The sequence below is a fragment of the Atractosteus spatula genome, chromosome 1, assembly GCF_055471065.1.
Source record: "Atractosteus spatula isolate fAtrSpa1 chromosome 1, fAtrSpa1.hap1, whole genome shotgun sequence".
NCBI lineage: Eukaryota > Metazoa > Chordata > Actinopteri > Semionotiformes > Lepisosteidae > Atractosteus > Atractosteus spatula.
This window is the reverse complement of record NC_142706.1, coordinates 54,952,400-54,969,035: the sequence shown is the minus strand read 5'-3', so window position 1 is coordinate 54,969,035 and position 16,636 is coordinate 54,952,400. Positions and strand designations below refer to the sequence as shown.

At 34.8% G+C, this 16,636-nt stretch overlaps 2 protein-coding genes across 3 annotated transcripts in view; one reads left to right on the top strand and one right to left on the bottom strand.

Moving 5' to 3' along the window:
• Window positions 1-2,217, bottom strand: part of LOC148841298 (uncharacterized) — a 36,351-nt gene extending 34,134 nt beyond the window's left edge. For both annotated transcript variants that reach the window (XM_088915660.1, XM_088915652.1), the window contains exons 1-2: window positions 1,879-2,217; window positions 1,115-1,215 (exon numbers count right to left, since the gene is read on the bottom strand). In XM_088915660.1, coding sequence (XP_088771786.1) covers window positions 1,115-1,215; window positions 1,879-2,137 — 360 coding nt within the window. In that variant the 5' untranslated portion in view covers window positions 2,138-2,217. The remainder of the gene's footprint in view (window positions 1-1,114; window positions 1,216-1,878) is intronic.
• Window positions 2,218-10,851: 8,634 nt separating this feature from the next.
• Window positions 10,852-14,819, top strand: fgg (fibrinogen gamma chain). The gene is made up of 9 exons (XM_088928028.1): window positions 10,852-10,976; window positions 11,062-11,106; window positions 11,288-11,471; window positions 11,708-11,792; window positions 12,178-12,308; window positions 12,512-12,645; window positions 12,726-12,910; window positions 13,899-14,176; window positions 14,454-14,819. Exons 1-9 carry the CDS (start codon window positions 10,905-10,907, stop codon window positions 14,639-14,641), a joined length of 1,302 nt encoding a protein of 433 aa, XP_088784154.1. The 5' UTR covers window positions 10,852-10,904; the 3' UTR covers window positions 14,642-14,819.
• Window positions 14,820-16,636: the final 1,817 nt, after the last annotated feature.

Sequence of the window (16,636 nt, the reverse complement as noted above, 5' to 3'; positions counted from 1 at the left end):
CATTTACTAATGTAGATTCCTAAATAGCCATAATACTATTTTAGAAAGTGAATTTACAAACTCGGTAAAAAAGAAATCACTATATTTACACACCAAATTGTGTCTGCTAAATGTCTCTAGAAACCTTAAGCCAGGAACAGGAGTTTTTGAAACTAAAGACTGAATGCAGTAACCGGTTAAAAGATCTAATTAAGCAAGCAGTACAATTAAAAGATAAATTAGTCCATGTTATTAGAAGCTCAGAGAGATCAAAAGGCACAGAGCTCCTCTACAACTAGGCTTGAGAAATTCATATGACATTCATGCATTTTCCAAGGCTCTGATCAGAAAGACTCTTTCTTGTAATGACAACAGAAAGGTATGGAATATTTTCAGATATGACCAAACAAAAAAAAACCTCATCTCTTTATTCTTTAAAAAGTACTTTTAAACAAACATATACAGCTGTAAAGACTAAAAAAAACAATAAGATTATCTGAATTTGGTTACACACTACAGGAGAATCTGAATGATTTAAGAGCATTTGTGCATTCATTTTCATATGTGCTGTATTGTGTTATTCACTTTTTTAAGTTGTATTGTAAAAGCCTCAGTTTTTTATTTCTTCAGAAAACTGTAATGATTGATATTATACATAAATGTAATATACAGGTCTATGTCAATTTAATGGATTTAATCACTCTGTCATTCTAAAATCTTCCCAGAAACCGTACAAATAGGCTCTGCTCCCTTTCATACAAACCGTTTCATTAGTCTGAAAATTAAGAGCAGATCTTTTATTTTCTTTGAAAAAAAAGTAATATAAAACAAGTTAAAGAAAGGATATTTCTTAAAATGATTTTTCATTTATTTCTCATCCATTGTACTCATGTTTCACATAGATGCAGGATTTCTTCACAATCAACATTGCATTCAAATAATGAATACAAAAGAAAGCTTTTAAGAGTAATTATTTTATATGTTTTATTTATTTGTGGATTTAATGTTACACGACCCAGCTTAAAAGAAAATTCTTTTAAATTTCCAAATCTTGTCATACTACTTTAAAGAACAAGACAATCCAATGACATACAGTATTGAGCATTTAAAAATATTTTTATATGGTCATACTTACTGGAGACTTGGCTTTTGCAGCTGTGAGTAGTGACATGGTAATTTCAGACAAGTAGTCAAAGACCAAGAAATCCAACTTTCCTCCATATATTAGCTGTGGGACTGCAAAATACATATCCTTATTTAGTCTGAACAGTATACACCTGTAACACTTCATGGTAAGCCAATATTACAAGTATTTTTTCATTATTTCACTTAAAATGTTTTTAAGTTACTACGTTCCCATCATTTAGGATACCTAGCCACGCAAAATGCACTTTGGAGAATTCCATGTACAGAAAACAGACATTTTAGACGGTGCTGAAATAGGAAGGTCTAATTCAGAAAACGAGATTAATACGACCAAAAAATGGGACTTTTTAAAGAAAAACTTGTCCAATGTTCTTTTTGTTAAATTTGATTTCAGCATCAGGCAGGCACAAAATACCGTATTTAAATAAAACACATGCACGCACACTAAATTCAACAATACGTATTTTAGCATACGTCATTTACAAATATACCACCAAACTTACAAACTACATGGAGAAGGTTAGTTCAACGCAAATTAAATTTTGTGAGGGGGGAACTATGTTAGGAACGTATTTAAGCAAACTCGTAGCCTTTAGTAATAAAATGATCGACTCAAGACTATTTGTGAATACAATTTCAAAAACAAGGTTTTCATGAGGAGTAAAGGCAGAAAAAAGGGAAATAAAATGTCTCTTGCTCATAGTAATGGTAGCTAGCTATCTCTGTCCTAGTCTTAGCTAAACTGAAATTTACCTGAGACTGTTGTGTCTCCCCAGAAACCAGAAGCACATCCTATTCTGACAGTTTTTTTAGATGAGGAATAATTTCTTCTACATACATTATTATCCCGATGATTATTGCTCACGTAATCCTTCTCTGCGGATCGGAAACTGGAAACATTGATATTCGTGTGAAATAATTTATTTCCAACTCTGAAAAGAATACTCCTAACCAAAGCGGAATGGCATCCGCTACGGTAGGCAGCAGCACGTAACCTTAAAAGCTCTATCATTTCAAAACTAATAGGACATAAATAAATTATAGTAAAACAAATCCCAAAGTTCAATAATTTCTGTGTGTTACAAAATTTATTCCCGTGTAGCCCTGCAATCCAAATTTAAAAAGTTCCGCTTTCTGACTGTATTACATTATTTTAACTCTAGATGGTAGCAAAGATCTATTTTTATCTGTCATTTAAAACGTCCATGTACTCAAAGCTCATTATTTTGTTTGGTTAGTATTACAATAATTTAAAGAATGATGTCATTACAGTAGGGCTGCACATTGCTACCTCACAGTGCTGGGGCCCAGAGTTCAGCTCCTGAGGTGCTATATGTGTGGAGTTTGTATGTTCTTCCTGTGTTCCTGTGTGTTTCCTCCTAGTGTTCTGGTTTCCTCCCATGGTCCAAAGACATAAAGTACTGGTAAATGGCTTCTGGGAAAATGGAGTGAGTGAGTGTGTCGATATCTGTGTCTGTGTGTGCCTTGTGATGAACTGGTGTCCTGTCCAGGATGTATCCTGCCTTGTGCCCATTACTTGCCACGTTACACTCCAGCACCCCCGCAACCCTGAATTGGATGAAGTGGTTAGATAATAGATGGATGGATACAATATGTTAAAATATGAAATACAGTTAAAGTGATTTATAATCCTATTAATATTTAAATAAAAACATGGAAGAAGGTAGCGTGACTGAAGTACGTATAGGGAGTGGTGCTGTACATGCTCAGAGTCTTTGATGGATCAGGATCAAATCCCAGCAGGGGCAGGGAGCACTACACTTCAATGCAATGCATTGTACAATTTAAACATCCCTTGTTTTATATACTGCACTTCTAACTTTCCAACCTAACATTCTGTTTACCCTTTTTACTGCTTCACCAAATAGTGAGAAAATTAAAAAGCAGTCAACACTTAAACATTACACTTAAACATTGGTAGCCTCTTAAAGCTTAGTTTTCCCTATCTTAAATATACATTTTTTTGTTCTCTCTGTATAGCATTGTACACTCGTCTATGTTAAATGTCACCTGCCAGGATTTTCTCAATCTTGAATTTTGTTTAAACTTGTTTGAATTTCCTTTATACTGTAGCTTCTAACATGTTTGCTTATCCTCCTCTTTTGGTATTAATTAAAAGCTTGACGAGTTTACTATACTACAACCTAGATAATTGATAGAAATTATGATGAGCAGTGGTTTAAATACAGACACTGTACATGTGGTACTTTACTAATTGCAATACCCCCATTCTGAGGATTTACCTCTTTTCTGTATTTTACATAAAGCAACATTCCATAGAAAAACATGCATTACTTTGAATGCCTACTGTCAGCAATTTGAGAATTAATTTTTATATAAGCGCACTTATCAGGTGTCAATTATGGTATTGCTGTAGTCTGGTTTTGTGAGATGTTTGAGGTTTAGCAAGGTTGGGGTAGGATATTACATCAGTGGGAAACACCTAAGGGAAAACAATCGTTTAATTGGTGTTGGTGGACCCATAGATAGCACACTTCCTTCCCAAGTTCCTGTACAGTATGTTATCCTGTGGTGAATGGTCATTAAAATAACATGGCACTATTCATTAGCGTACAGTATTGCAGTTATCCACATGTCCTATCTATATTACATTTTTCACTTCCTAAATCTCCCAACAAATCATTTTGAATGCAATTGCAATTGCTTACTTTTCCAGCTGCACTGCTGTGTTAAGTGTCTGCTAGAAGAGTTTTGTTGATGACCTGCAAATGCATCTTTTTTCCCTTAAGTATAATCATTAGCGTACGTTTAGGAGCCCAAGATTTGTTGATCTTGTTTCCAGTACCTGTTACAGTTCTATTCTTCTTTTAGGCTGATATAATTTAATACAGATCCCCATCTTTCATCAGCATGTTGTTGTTTTTCCCTTTGTAAATACCTCAGTGAAATATTTATTTAATATATCACTCATTCCCCTTTCATTGTTTAAATATTTCCCATTTTATCAGTGAGACATTTTAGTTTATCCTTTGCTCTGCTTTTGCTGTTGTAATACAATATCTAGCTTGATAACAAGTCTCTTACTTATATTTACGTTTAAAAAGAATGTGAAGCTTACCCAGCAATTCAAAATGACTTGTGTTACCATCACTTTGAAAAAACATTCATTTGACAAAAGTGAATTACTGGCAAATCAGTTATCACCGATTCACAGAAATATTTGATCTTACTCATTTTCTGCTAATTTTCGAGCAGTGTTCACAAACAGGCAGGCCAAAAGGATATCAAAAAGGCCATTGATCTCTTGAACAAGGTAAAACATACAATGGCACAGTACCATTTATTTTAGGTACACTCTGAAACAGTCAAAACAAACTCTTAAGTAGCTAAATATTGTCATACGATTTCATTTTGGAAATTTTTCCAAGTTACTACAGTCTTTTGTAAATAACAAAAAATGTTCACTGTGTATTGTGCAATAAATCAACAAAAGGATGATTTTCTCCAGTGCAATAAAAGCAAATAATTAAGACATTCTCTATAGGATCGTCTTCAATTTTAAAATTGAAACATTACAGAAGTGACAAAGGTTATTGTTCCAGATGTGACTGTAAGTATGTAGCAGAAATTATTGTTAAAACTTTAGTTTAGGGCTCCATTATAAGTAACCAAGAACAATCTACTGTATTGTTCTTCACTATAAATGTTGCTTCAAACGATCATAAGACATTATTAAAAGTTATAACATTATTATAAAACTAAAATACATTATTAATATTATTACAATGTTAGAACACATTTTATCAGATATGCTCATAACTAGTTTCTATAAATGGATACAGACAAGCACATATTGCTTGTATTCTGTGTGCAAGATGTCTTATGGCTAACAACAGTAATAACAGTATAGTTTTAAAAAGGTCTTTACTTTAATAATAACTTAAATTTATAAATACTCTTTAGTATGTATGAGTATACAATTAAGTTAAAAAGTGCACCATTTTAAAGGTGACAAAATATGTATGTTCAGAGGTATAGAAATGTATGAGGTACTGTATGTTCAGAGGTATAGAAATAATCTGCGTGCAATCTGCATGTGAGATGCCAAGATGAAATGAAATAAGTGTGTGGTTCAGACGAGTACATGGAAATATATGCAAGTTCATTATTAGCAGGTTAGTTCTGACAAGAGTCCAGAAGATTACAGAAGACTATAACCTACTGATGTTTGACCATAACTTTACTTATGGGAGGTGGGTTGAAAGTAAGTGTGTCTGGAAGGTCTGACATTGAGCTAAAATAAAATAAGTTCCCTTGTGTTTGCCAAAGATGCCACATGACCAAAACCCACGTTCATTAATAATTTACTCTTTTAAAAACATAACTAAAGTAACACAAAAAAGTCCATGGAAGCTTTTTGCATATAGAATCCAAATGTACAACCCGTGCCAGTCTATACGCATTTCTAAACAGTATTTATACAGTAAGCATCTGTTATCAAGCATGGTATGACATTTGGAATTACATTCAAAATTCCTTCTGTAAGTGACTGTTTTTACAGATAACTTTGTAAACTGTTACTGGATTCTAGATTGGGTGATTAATTATTTAATTAATCAGGAAATCATTTGGAAGATGATGAAAATGAAACTATCTTGAAACAACACAACCTCAATTTCCTGAACGAGCCCTTTATAAGGATGTAGTTGAGTGCTTTATTAGTCTATGAAAACTAGGACTGTGAAATCTATGTTTAATCCCATTTGAGTAGAATTTGTCCTGCAGTTTATAACATTAAATTAATAACTGTTTTAATTCAGTCTAATAAATTAGTAATACTTTAAAAATTATAATAATATCAGATCACATCTTGTAAGGTTAATTCAAACAATCCTGGAATAGAACAGCATTGAAAAAGTGCATTGTCCTGCCAACACAGATCTAAAACCTACTCAACTTCTGTAGGACAATGTTGTGAGAATAGTTGACAGCTGGTGCCCAAGAGACCAACTCTGTCCATCCAGTTTCTAACCACTTTATCCAATACAGGATCACTGAGGAGCTGGCAAGCAATGTGCACAAAGCAGGTTACACCATTGATGGTATGCCAGTCCATCATAGGGCACACACAGTGTGAGGAAACTGAAGCACCTGGAGGAATCCACATGAACATGGGTAAAACATACAAACCCCATGGAGACAGCTCCCCAGGAATTGAGCCCAGGACCCCAGTACAACCATGTACTGAATAAACCAGTTTAGAAGATGGATAGATGGATTATTATTAACAATCAAATTGACAAAATCCAAGTATTTAGGACACAGTTTCTATTAACACAGGAGTATTAGGCTAAAGGAAATATGAAAGCCCAAGTCATCATTGTACAGTTTTCAAATAATAAGTTCATTAGATAGCAACTTTGAGGTATTCCCATACATTTTCTAAACTGCTGTAAATGCTCTTGACTTGGCCTGATTGTAGTTATGGGGTTCAAAAGTTCAAGGGTTAATGCAGGTAAGTCAATTTGTTTCAACACACAGATCCAACACTTGTATTTACTGATCACTGCTTTGTGAGGTAAAAGCAATCTTTCAAGACTCCTTCTGCAGCTGCTGGCTATTGATTTTTTTTATACAAAATACATACAGTACATCCCCAAAATCTTACAAAACATCCTCTCTGTTCTGGCTAAATCCCATATGAAAAAGGAAATACATATGTTAAAATTAAAACTTTAAGATATAAATTGCAATATCAAAAATGGTGTGAAAATAAATCGAAACTGAACACATAATGACATATAAAGAAATGTATCTTAATTTATATCCAAATGTATTTCTGACATACATTGGCTTTTCTTGTGTAATTTTATCATTATATGCCTGAAATGTATTTGTACAGTAAACTCAATACTAAGAGGATGCATCTTGTTTGAAAACTTCACTTTTTACACACATATTCTTACACTGCTGTGCAAAAGTTTCTTGTTTTCTCTCACCGTTTTTCCTACTTGATGAAGAAGCACAGTTTCTAACTTTTCATATCTTTTTTTTACTATAACACAGTCAAAAGTGTTATAATAGCAGAAAACACATTGATAAACAAGACGTCACAGGCTAGTGTGTCTGCATGTGTGGACACTAATGGAAGCATTACAGTTGCATTGTACATCTGCAGTGAATGTTTTCCACAGAGATGCAGATGTTGTCTTGTAGGATTCTGTCCCATTCCTTTTATAATTTAGGTAAAGGACATGCCTGTTCTCTGGTCTCTGAGCCCTAGATGCCACACATCATACCTTCACATCCCACAGAAGTTAGACTTGATCCCCATCGAACACGTAGGACATCCACAGTATAACTGTCCCACAGTATAACATCCCACAAGAAATGCACAGTTTATATGAGAATGTGTATTGTCTAGCTGGAAAGTTGTCTTGTCAGGATGAGCCCACAGAAAGGAAATCAGATAAATTCATAGGACTTGCTCAGAGTAGCTCTGTCCGGTCAGGTGGTTATTAGTATTCTAATCAATCAGTTCTACCCTTATTTCTGCAGGCAAAGGAGGCACAAAAACAGAGCAGTCATATGAAAAGCCCCTTGTATTAGCTACTGAAATTCTCATAGTTGACCGAAGGCCTTACCACTACTTTACCCCTTATAAAAATCATGCTCTCTGTTTCTCCAAGCAGAGAAACACGTCTTGATGTACTGTATATATTTCAGTTTTTAAAAATATATTATATATATATATTTAATATATATTTATTATATATAATATTCAAATACAGTATAAAATGTATCAGAATAATGTGGACAAATGAAGACATTGCAGAAGCCATCATTTATATATAAATATGAATGATAAATATAGGTAAATATTTTCTCTTAATTTTATTAAGATTATTAGATTTTTAATGTATTTATGCTGTGTATCAAATGTTTAATTACTGGTTCTTCAATATTGTGCACATAAACATTCCTATTCATACTGCACAGGTTCCATACACATGGTAGAGATCATTAGTTTGAACACAGGTCCCATTCTAAATGCCTAAAAAACCTAAACAAGCACCACAAAATACTGTACACATTAGGGACTAAGTAGAAATGGGATCCAGGCTGACATAGTGCCCGGGTTCTTCTATTGTGTACTGAGGTATTTGTGTGTCATTACAGAGTTAGATTTTATCTCAAGCAAAACTAATTCTGAATGATTTAGCATGGAATTAATTGCACATTCCTTGTGTAATGGGAAAGGAGTGAGAGAGCAGCATGGCACATTACAAAATGTTCACTTTTCTAGTCTCTGTTTATCAATAAAGTTCTTTATACTCCAACCTGCAAAACCTCTAAGTATGAGCTATTGTATATTCAGGTGTCCTTAACAACTACAATAAAGGTCTGTACATTTTACAGAATAGTTTCATACAACTACATACTGCATGTTGTATAGGTCTTTAAGGGTCTTTCCTGATTATTTTGAAATATCATGTTCTTCACCTGTGTATTTTGAACATTTACTTGACCTTGACTGTGAATGAGTGAATGTTTGCCAACCTGACTTCTACCCACACATTCACCTGTGTGCCCTGAAAATTTCACAACTTAAAAAAACATAATCCTGGGGCATGTAGCTGAAGAAAAGAAACGTGCTGATCCTGGCTAACCCTTTTGGTTAGTGACCAATTTGTTTGCTAATCCACTTTATCCTTTATGCATCATTTAGGTGCCCATGATAAATGGGGGTAAAAGCAGGTTCAGAACTTGTGATTGCTAATTCTCACATGATATTTTATTGGATGTGACATCTGCCAATGGTTAAATAAACACACCAAAGTCTTTTTTGTTAATGGCCTTTTTTTTAGAACATTGGCAATGGTAGGTTCAAAGAGGAATTCAAGTACCACACAGTAGTAGCAGTGAGAACTCCAGCAACTCAATTTTCAGGAGAATAGAGAGTCAGAAGCATACTGCAGGACCTTTTTATGGTGATTACAGACTGGGTGACTAAACATACAGTACCACACTATAGACACACAGGGGAAAAGAAGAAACAGTGAAGAACACCCCTACATACTGTAAAATGTCATAAAATGAGCTGTAATAAAATGTCTATTACTGCTGTGTTTTTGGCCATTCTAAAGTATTCTGTGGGGAGGCTTCCAAAATCCTCTTCTGCACTGCTTAATGGGCTAAGTCAATATTTGATCACCAAGCATTAGTAATATCATTATATAGAATTTTCATTCTTTCGTAAGAGTTTGCAGTTTTAATAGGAGTTGAGCATTGAACAGAATTTCATATACAATTGACGTGCGGCACTCACCTTGCTGACACACACTAGCCATTTAGCAACAGTGGTCACGCTATTTACAGTAGTGTCTTATCTGAAAGCTGGTTCCATCTACAGCACAGTGTCTCTAGTCATTTGTTCACAATAACCTGGTCCACAGGGAATACTACTGTAGTTCATGAACATTTTGTAGTGGGAACCTCTTTTCCTTAGTGGTCTCTTATCCCTGTATTATGGACGAGTCTTACTTAGCTTCTGAGACCTGATGAGATCAGGCTGAGAGATGGTAATGCTAATTTATCATCTTGTAACATAACTATTCTGTCTCCAGGCCTTTCTGTATATAGTTGGGAAAAATAGAGACTTACTCCTACTTATTGTTTATCAATTGGTCCCTGTTTCATGCCACCACTCAGACCATATGGTTGTTTCTTTTCATGCTTAGTTTTAATCAGGTGTTCCTGCTACCAGCTTGTGAGAATGCCACAATAGTCCAATACTATTTTTTCCTGATGTCTGATCTCTGGTCCATTAGGGGTCATCCTTCTTAAACATCAAAGATACAAGCATGCAACATGTGATTTACTGCACAAAGCTAGAGGGATTGTTGGTTCTAGTCCTAATAATAACTACCGAGAACTGCAAGTAGTCCCCTGGAACTGTTTTCATCACAGCTCTTTCCCTTGTCAGTTACAGCAGGGGCCTAAAAGTCATTCCTTAATCAATATGTAGTTCAGCCTGCAGCCTAAATCCACTGAATATTCATCCACTTGAGACACCTTGCTATTGGCTTGTATATGCATCCTAAGCAATTCCTGATGTACAGTAGTCCAAAACTGGGACTTAGGCATAGCTCCCAGAAGCTCTTATTCTTTGTCCATAGGTTCTTTGCATAGGTTCATAATTCTCACCACCACACAGCCTATGGGTGACACTCCTGGAACTGCTGCAGGAAGCAATGGAAGCAGTCAGGGGTGCTTGTGAGTGGTGAAAGCATCTCACTTCTGGCAAAAGTTCTCTATGGTCCACTAACACTACTTCACTAGAGCTGCCACTGGATACACTAGGTTTTGAACCAATGAAAAAAAACATTTCTCAGAGCTTTTTACAGTAATCATGATACTGTTAGATCACACACATGTGACAAGTCTCGTAATTGAAAGGTAGTTGGAAATTGATTGTGTGAACTAATTTATGTAGCTTTGTATATAATTACATAATTGGTTATGTTGGCTTTTGAAGGAGTATGGAAACTATGATTTTTTAAAAATAAATTGCTTACTACGTCTGAATAAGTACGTTTTCGTAAATCAGACTGACAAAATGTTCTTCAAACAGAGTGAGTAACTGTGATACAGTGACAGCTGTCAATACAACCTCAGAGATTATGCACCTCCCATTATCTTGGGCTGCATGGAGAGTACAGATCAGATAAATTTCGTCTCCGTATTGAGACATTTCACTCTTCACAGAGAAGGCAACAAAGACTTTTAACTACAACATGGGGGTGTTTAAAGCGCAGACTTTCTTTCATATAACCGTTTTTGTCCTTATGTTTTCGTCAAGTTTGGCGGTAAGTTATATCCCATTTCAGAGAAAATCGATGTACTGTATGTAAAATTAAAACGTCTCTAAATCGTTATGCTTTATTTTCCTAGCAATATTCATCTCCAGCGGAAGTTTGCACCCCAAGTGATAACTTCGTAAGTGTTCTTGTTTTTTTTACTCAAGGGCCTGTATACATATTTTTAAACGCTTTATACGAAATGTTGACATTAAATGGCATTTATTTTAATTATATTCTATGGCAACGTGATGCTGTTGTTGTTGTATTGGGGCAACTTTAATTCTTTGCTTATTTGAGGGTTTGTTCTGATTTTACAGGGGCGATATTGTCCCACAACATGTGGAATCGCAGATTACCTACAGCGATACAAACCCAGCGTTGATGAGGATCTTAAATACTTGGAGAATTTACTAACCCAGATATCAAATTTAACTAAAGGGGCACAGGAAACTGTAGTATACATGAGAGACTCCAGTACAGCTGCGCAAAAGTCTTCACCAGGTAAAGTGTATTTCAATGGATACATCGCTGAAAGATTATGATTAGAATCTATTATATATATATAACGCTACTAACGCTAGTAAATGCTCTCCCAAAAAAACATTGTAGACATTATAAGACTATAAGTACCATACTTCAGAATCGACTGACATCGCACAACTTTGTTAAGCTTTATTGTATTAGAACAATCATACCCCATCTCTATTTTTATCAGACAATTGTTTTCTTAATTTCAGATAGTTACATAAAAAAATCAAGCAGCATGTTGGATGATATTCTGCGATTTGAGAAGAGTATTGTCTACCAGGAGGGACAGATATAGTGAGTAATTTGATTGGTTTTGTTTAAGACGCCTTGAAGTTAAAATCTCGTTTGGTTGTATTGAATGAAATAATGCTAATTGAATGGAATAATAATGCTAATAACTTAATATAACTTGCAAGGTGTGGATATTTGCTTGCCACTCTACAGATGGACAGAAGTGTTCTCGCCAAGAATATTGTATTGCAGTATTTCACTAGAACTCTTAAATTCAATTTGCTAGAAAAAATCAGTAAACTAAGAAGAGATACAGTATAACTTCCTTGTAGCTGTCATTTAACAAATTACATTTATTGCATTTGATAGATTAGTGAAAGGCATTCTTTTAGTTGTATGGTGCCATTTCAGTTACGTATAAATAACTCTGTTATTTATTTTTTACTAGTGAGCTCCAAAATATTCTAGATTCAAATGAGAAGAGAATGGTGCAACTCAAACAAATGGCTCTCCAACTTGAGCAATCTTGTAAACAGCCCTGCAAAGATACTGTTGAGATTCAACCAACTACTGGAAAAGGTATTTTGACAAATGCCAGAATTTTGAATTTGTTCCTAAGTAAACAGAAAATATTTTTGTTGTCCTATATTATTTAAGATGATTTGGGAATATGTATTTTTTGAACAATGGTATATCATGATAACATACTGTACTAAGCCAGTGGTCAGTGTTGCTGCTACTCATTTAATTTCTTTCTCTGCTGCATTATTATTTTCTATCAGATTGCCAAGACATTACCAACAAAGGTGCCAGGGTCAGCGGTCTGTACTTTATCAAACCAGTAAAAGCAAAAGAACAATTCTTGGTTTACTGTCAAATAGACAGGTTTGGAAATGGTTGGACAGTCCTTCAAAGGGTAGGTAGAATTTAAATAACTGTTTATCAAATCCGTTTGCAATACATGAGGAAAAATACATATTTTTCTTTATTTTTTAGAGACGTGATGGCTCTGTGAATTTCTTCAGGAACTGGATTCAGTACAAAGAGGGATTTGGTTACTTGACTCCAGATGATACGTCTGAATTCTGGATTGGGAATGAAAAAATTCATCTGATTTCCACCCAGTCCAGTATTCCATATATTCTAAGGCTTGAGATGACAGACTGGAATGGCCAGACAAAGTACAGTATAAACAAATATAATGAAAAGATTGAGAAATGTGGTTATTCTGCAAAGATTAAGGGGGTGATTCTTTTGATTTTCAGTTCTGGAGAAAAGTGGGATGGCAGTTTTAGTCGGAATTATAGTAAACATTTAAATGCAAATCTACATACACATGTACAAAGTAGAAAAAAATAAAATATGTATTTTTTCACTTAAATATAACTCGAGAAAACAAAGGTGTTTTTAGGAGTAAGGAGAGGCAGGGCTATGTTTTCATATCAGGGCATGAAACGCTGCGTAATCTGGTCATATTTGAGAAGTCTCCGTTGCATGGTTTTTATACAACAGAATTTCTTGACTACTGTACTCTATATCTATAAAAGGTGCTTAGTTGTCAGTTTTATCTATGAACTGAATAACAAATATTTGAAGTACTTCAATAAATCTTACTTGTAAATAGTTGTCTTAGCTATCTTAAAAAACTAGTGAAAATTGGGAAGTGCGGAGTTCTTGTGAAACATTGCACTTTGAGCCATATTACATAACGGTTGATTATTCTATCTTAAATCTGAGGTGACACCAATTTGACCTTGCTGTGTGTATTGGCTGTGCCTAGTCAAAAAAAGTTTACTTTTCTGAACTGTTATATGCTGTACACTGCTTCGCAAGGAAGGTTTTAAAGCATCCATAGATAATTGCACTACACAAGTCTAAAGTAATGGGATCTTTATTGGCATGTTTTGTGGGCTAGCATACATTTTAAGAATATTTAAGTTTTTATGAATAGAAATCAAAACAGTATTGCCACATATCACAGATGTATGTTAGAATACCTTTAAATTATTTAAATGAATTTTGTTAGCTTTGCTTGTTGCTATAGTATGTTGCTTTGAGACTGTCCTACATACTTTCTACTTTTTTATCTTCTCCTTCCTTTGAATGTGGTGTTTCATTGCAGAATGCAGACTAACGCACATTTTTGTCTTTTTATTGCTTTGACTCTAGACATGCAGACTACGCCATGTTCAAGTTAGCGCCCGAGGCAGACAAGTATCGCCTGACCTATGCTTATTATTATGGAGGTGAAGCCGGTGATGCCTTCGATGGTGTTGACTTTGGGGAAGACCCCAGTGACAAGTTCTACACTTCTCATAATGGGATGCAGTTCAGTACCTTTGACAGTGACAATGACAAGTACCCTGGCAACTGTGCTCAACAGGATGGCTCAGGCTGGTGGATGAACCGGTGCCATGCTGCCCATCTCAATGGCAAATACTACACAGGTAAAGTTAATTGTCTGTAATTCATTAACTTCCCTCTCTATGCGCTACATCAAGGCAATTCTGATTAGCACTGGATAGTCCATTAGGGCACAAATTATAATTGCATTAACAACTGGAAAGACAAGTAATCAGGTAATTTGTTTTTTCTAAGGGAAAAATACCACAGAATTCTATGGTGTCCTTAAATGAAAAGCACAGATTTCAGATCGTGTTATTACTTAAATGGGTGTCTCTATTCATATCTGTAATATCAAATAATCTGGATTCTTGTTTCAAGGTGGAAGGTATACAAAGGAAGATGCTGGGGAACACGGTTTTGACAATGGCATAATCTGGACAACATGGCACGATCGCTGGTACTCCTTTAAAGAAACCACAATAAAGATAATTCCTATTAACCGCATGACTGCTGGCGGTGGACAGCAGCAGACTGGTGTGAAACATGGAGGACTAGGTGACATCTAAAGGACCAGTTACAATAGGCCCTGCTATTTCCCAGTGATTAACTGAACAACACCACGTCTTCCTTTTCACTTCATTGTAGACTGGATTTGCTTTTGTTAAACCATTTTAAAAACAGTTTAATTTGGTTTTGAATACCTGGACATCTGATCAATAAACCTGTCTTTTTTTAAGTTTAAAAGTCTATCTTGTGATCATTGGAAGATATCTCTCTTTGATCTTACATGAAGCTCTGAAATGGAAAAACTGTAGTGGGAAAGTGGTGAATGTACATGGAAATGATAATACAAGGGGCAGAGGAGATTTCACATGAACAAATTAGTCCATTTCATTGTTTGGTTGAAATGTTTTTCAAATGACAAATTAAATATTCACTTCAAAAAGGAAGAGTAATATACTTTTTATGGAATTTAGGATCTATATATTCCCTTTTTACAATGCCACAAGGCAAACCTTACATGTATACAGTACATCTAAGCTTTTGTGGCTTTATAATGATTTCAATATCAGCTATTAGATTATTTTTGTAAGCACACAAATAACACAAAATCTTTCTTTTTAAAATCATTCCAGTACATACCAGAATAATAATTACAGTGACTATTTCGCACTGTATCAGTAGAAGGGTGGTTTGTTTCCTGTTAGAACAATAAAAGTATTTTTTCTTAACAGCTGAAACTCTCATGCTTTCCACTCGACAATTCTTGGAAGCCTTATTTGATTCTATTGCAATGGCACAAAATTCACAATTACTAGTTTCCAGCAATATTGTTTTACTGAATCATTTTCCAGTCTACAAATGAGAGGAGGACATTCTGTCCATTTTGCTCATTTACAGTAGATGTGATTTGGTGGCATAACCAAGTCTCATCATTCCTGGAAAAAAACCCTCCCAGTTTAGAAAGGGATTATTCACAGCAGAAAATCTAAACTATATGTCCTTGGTTGGTGGGAGGAAAGCAGAGCACCTGACAAAAATTAACATGAACGTGGGAAAAACAATAAAACAGAAAACCAACTTTGAACTCAGGGCCCAGGTAATTCGAGGCAACAACACTAAAAGCCTCTTGCCACCATGCTGCCCATTTCCATTGATGATTCATTCAATACATGTTGGAATAATGTGTACTGAAAATGAAAGGAGCAGACACAAGTTAAAGACATGAGGGCATTAGTTCACAGTACTAATTTACACTAAAGCAGAAACAAGTAACACCAATTGATAATGCTCTTTAAAGGCCTCTAGTTCTTCACTCTGCGTCTGTCTGGTGGAAAGCTGGTTATGTTCTTGTACTGTACAGTAGAAAAGTCACCTCACAATTCACCACCATGATACCTGTACATACATTCATTTTGTATTAATTTACTTTTTAACAATCTGATGCCTTAATCATTTAGACTGTAAAACTGATATTATAACATTATTATAAAATTATTAAGCTTTTCAATATCATCACACAAAATACATGCATATCCTTTTTTAAATAAAGATATATCTGATATATCTGATGCTTTTGTGCACTTTCAATTTGAAAAGTATAGGTTTACAACAATGTTTCATAGTCTGTGTTTGAAAAAATAATCACTGTGAAAGAAAATGAATCTGGATTTACTGCTATTTCATATTTTTAAATATCTATTTGCAAGGTATTATAACAACTAAGGTATTATGACTGACTACCTCTATGTAGCATTTAAACAATTCATTGTATTAAGAGAATGTAAAGTAGCTTAAATTTTTTGTCTTTTCTATTTTACACCTTCCCAATTTGGAAAAATCAATTACTTCCATAAGTAAGATGTCATGTAATCAAAACTCTGTAATAGTATTTAATGTGCTGAGGACTATGCTGTGCTTCACAGGAGAGTTTGGAAAAAGAGTGCACCTCTCTTTGATGTCACTGCAGACGAGCAGAGTCCCATCTTATCCACATACTGTAGCTACCCATGTGTGGACTGCCTTGAAACGCAACACCCCCCCAGCTTTGGTGGTTCTCT

Bases quoted from the DNA above. Each gene is read 5' to 3' on its own strand.
- fgg (XM_088928028.1), top strand. From the start codon at position 10,905: ATGGGGGTGTTTAAAGCGCAGACTTTCTTTCATATAACCGTTTTTGTC. The intron at 11,793-12,177 runs GTGAGTAATTTG...ATTTTTTACTAG, and splicing joins TACCAGGAGGGACAGATATA to TGAGCTCCAAAATATTCTAG. The intron at 12,646-12,725 runs GTAGGTAGAATT...TTTATTTTTTAG, and splicing joins GTTGGACAGTCCTTCAAAGG to AGACGTGATGGCTCTGTGAA.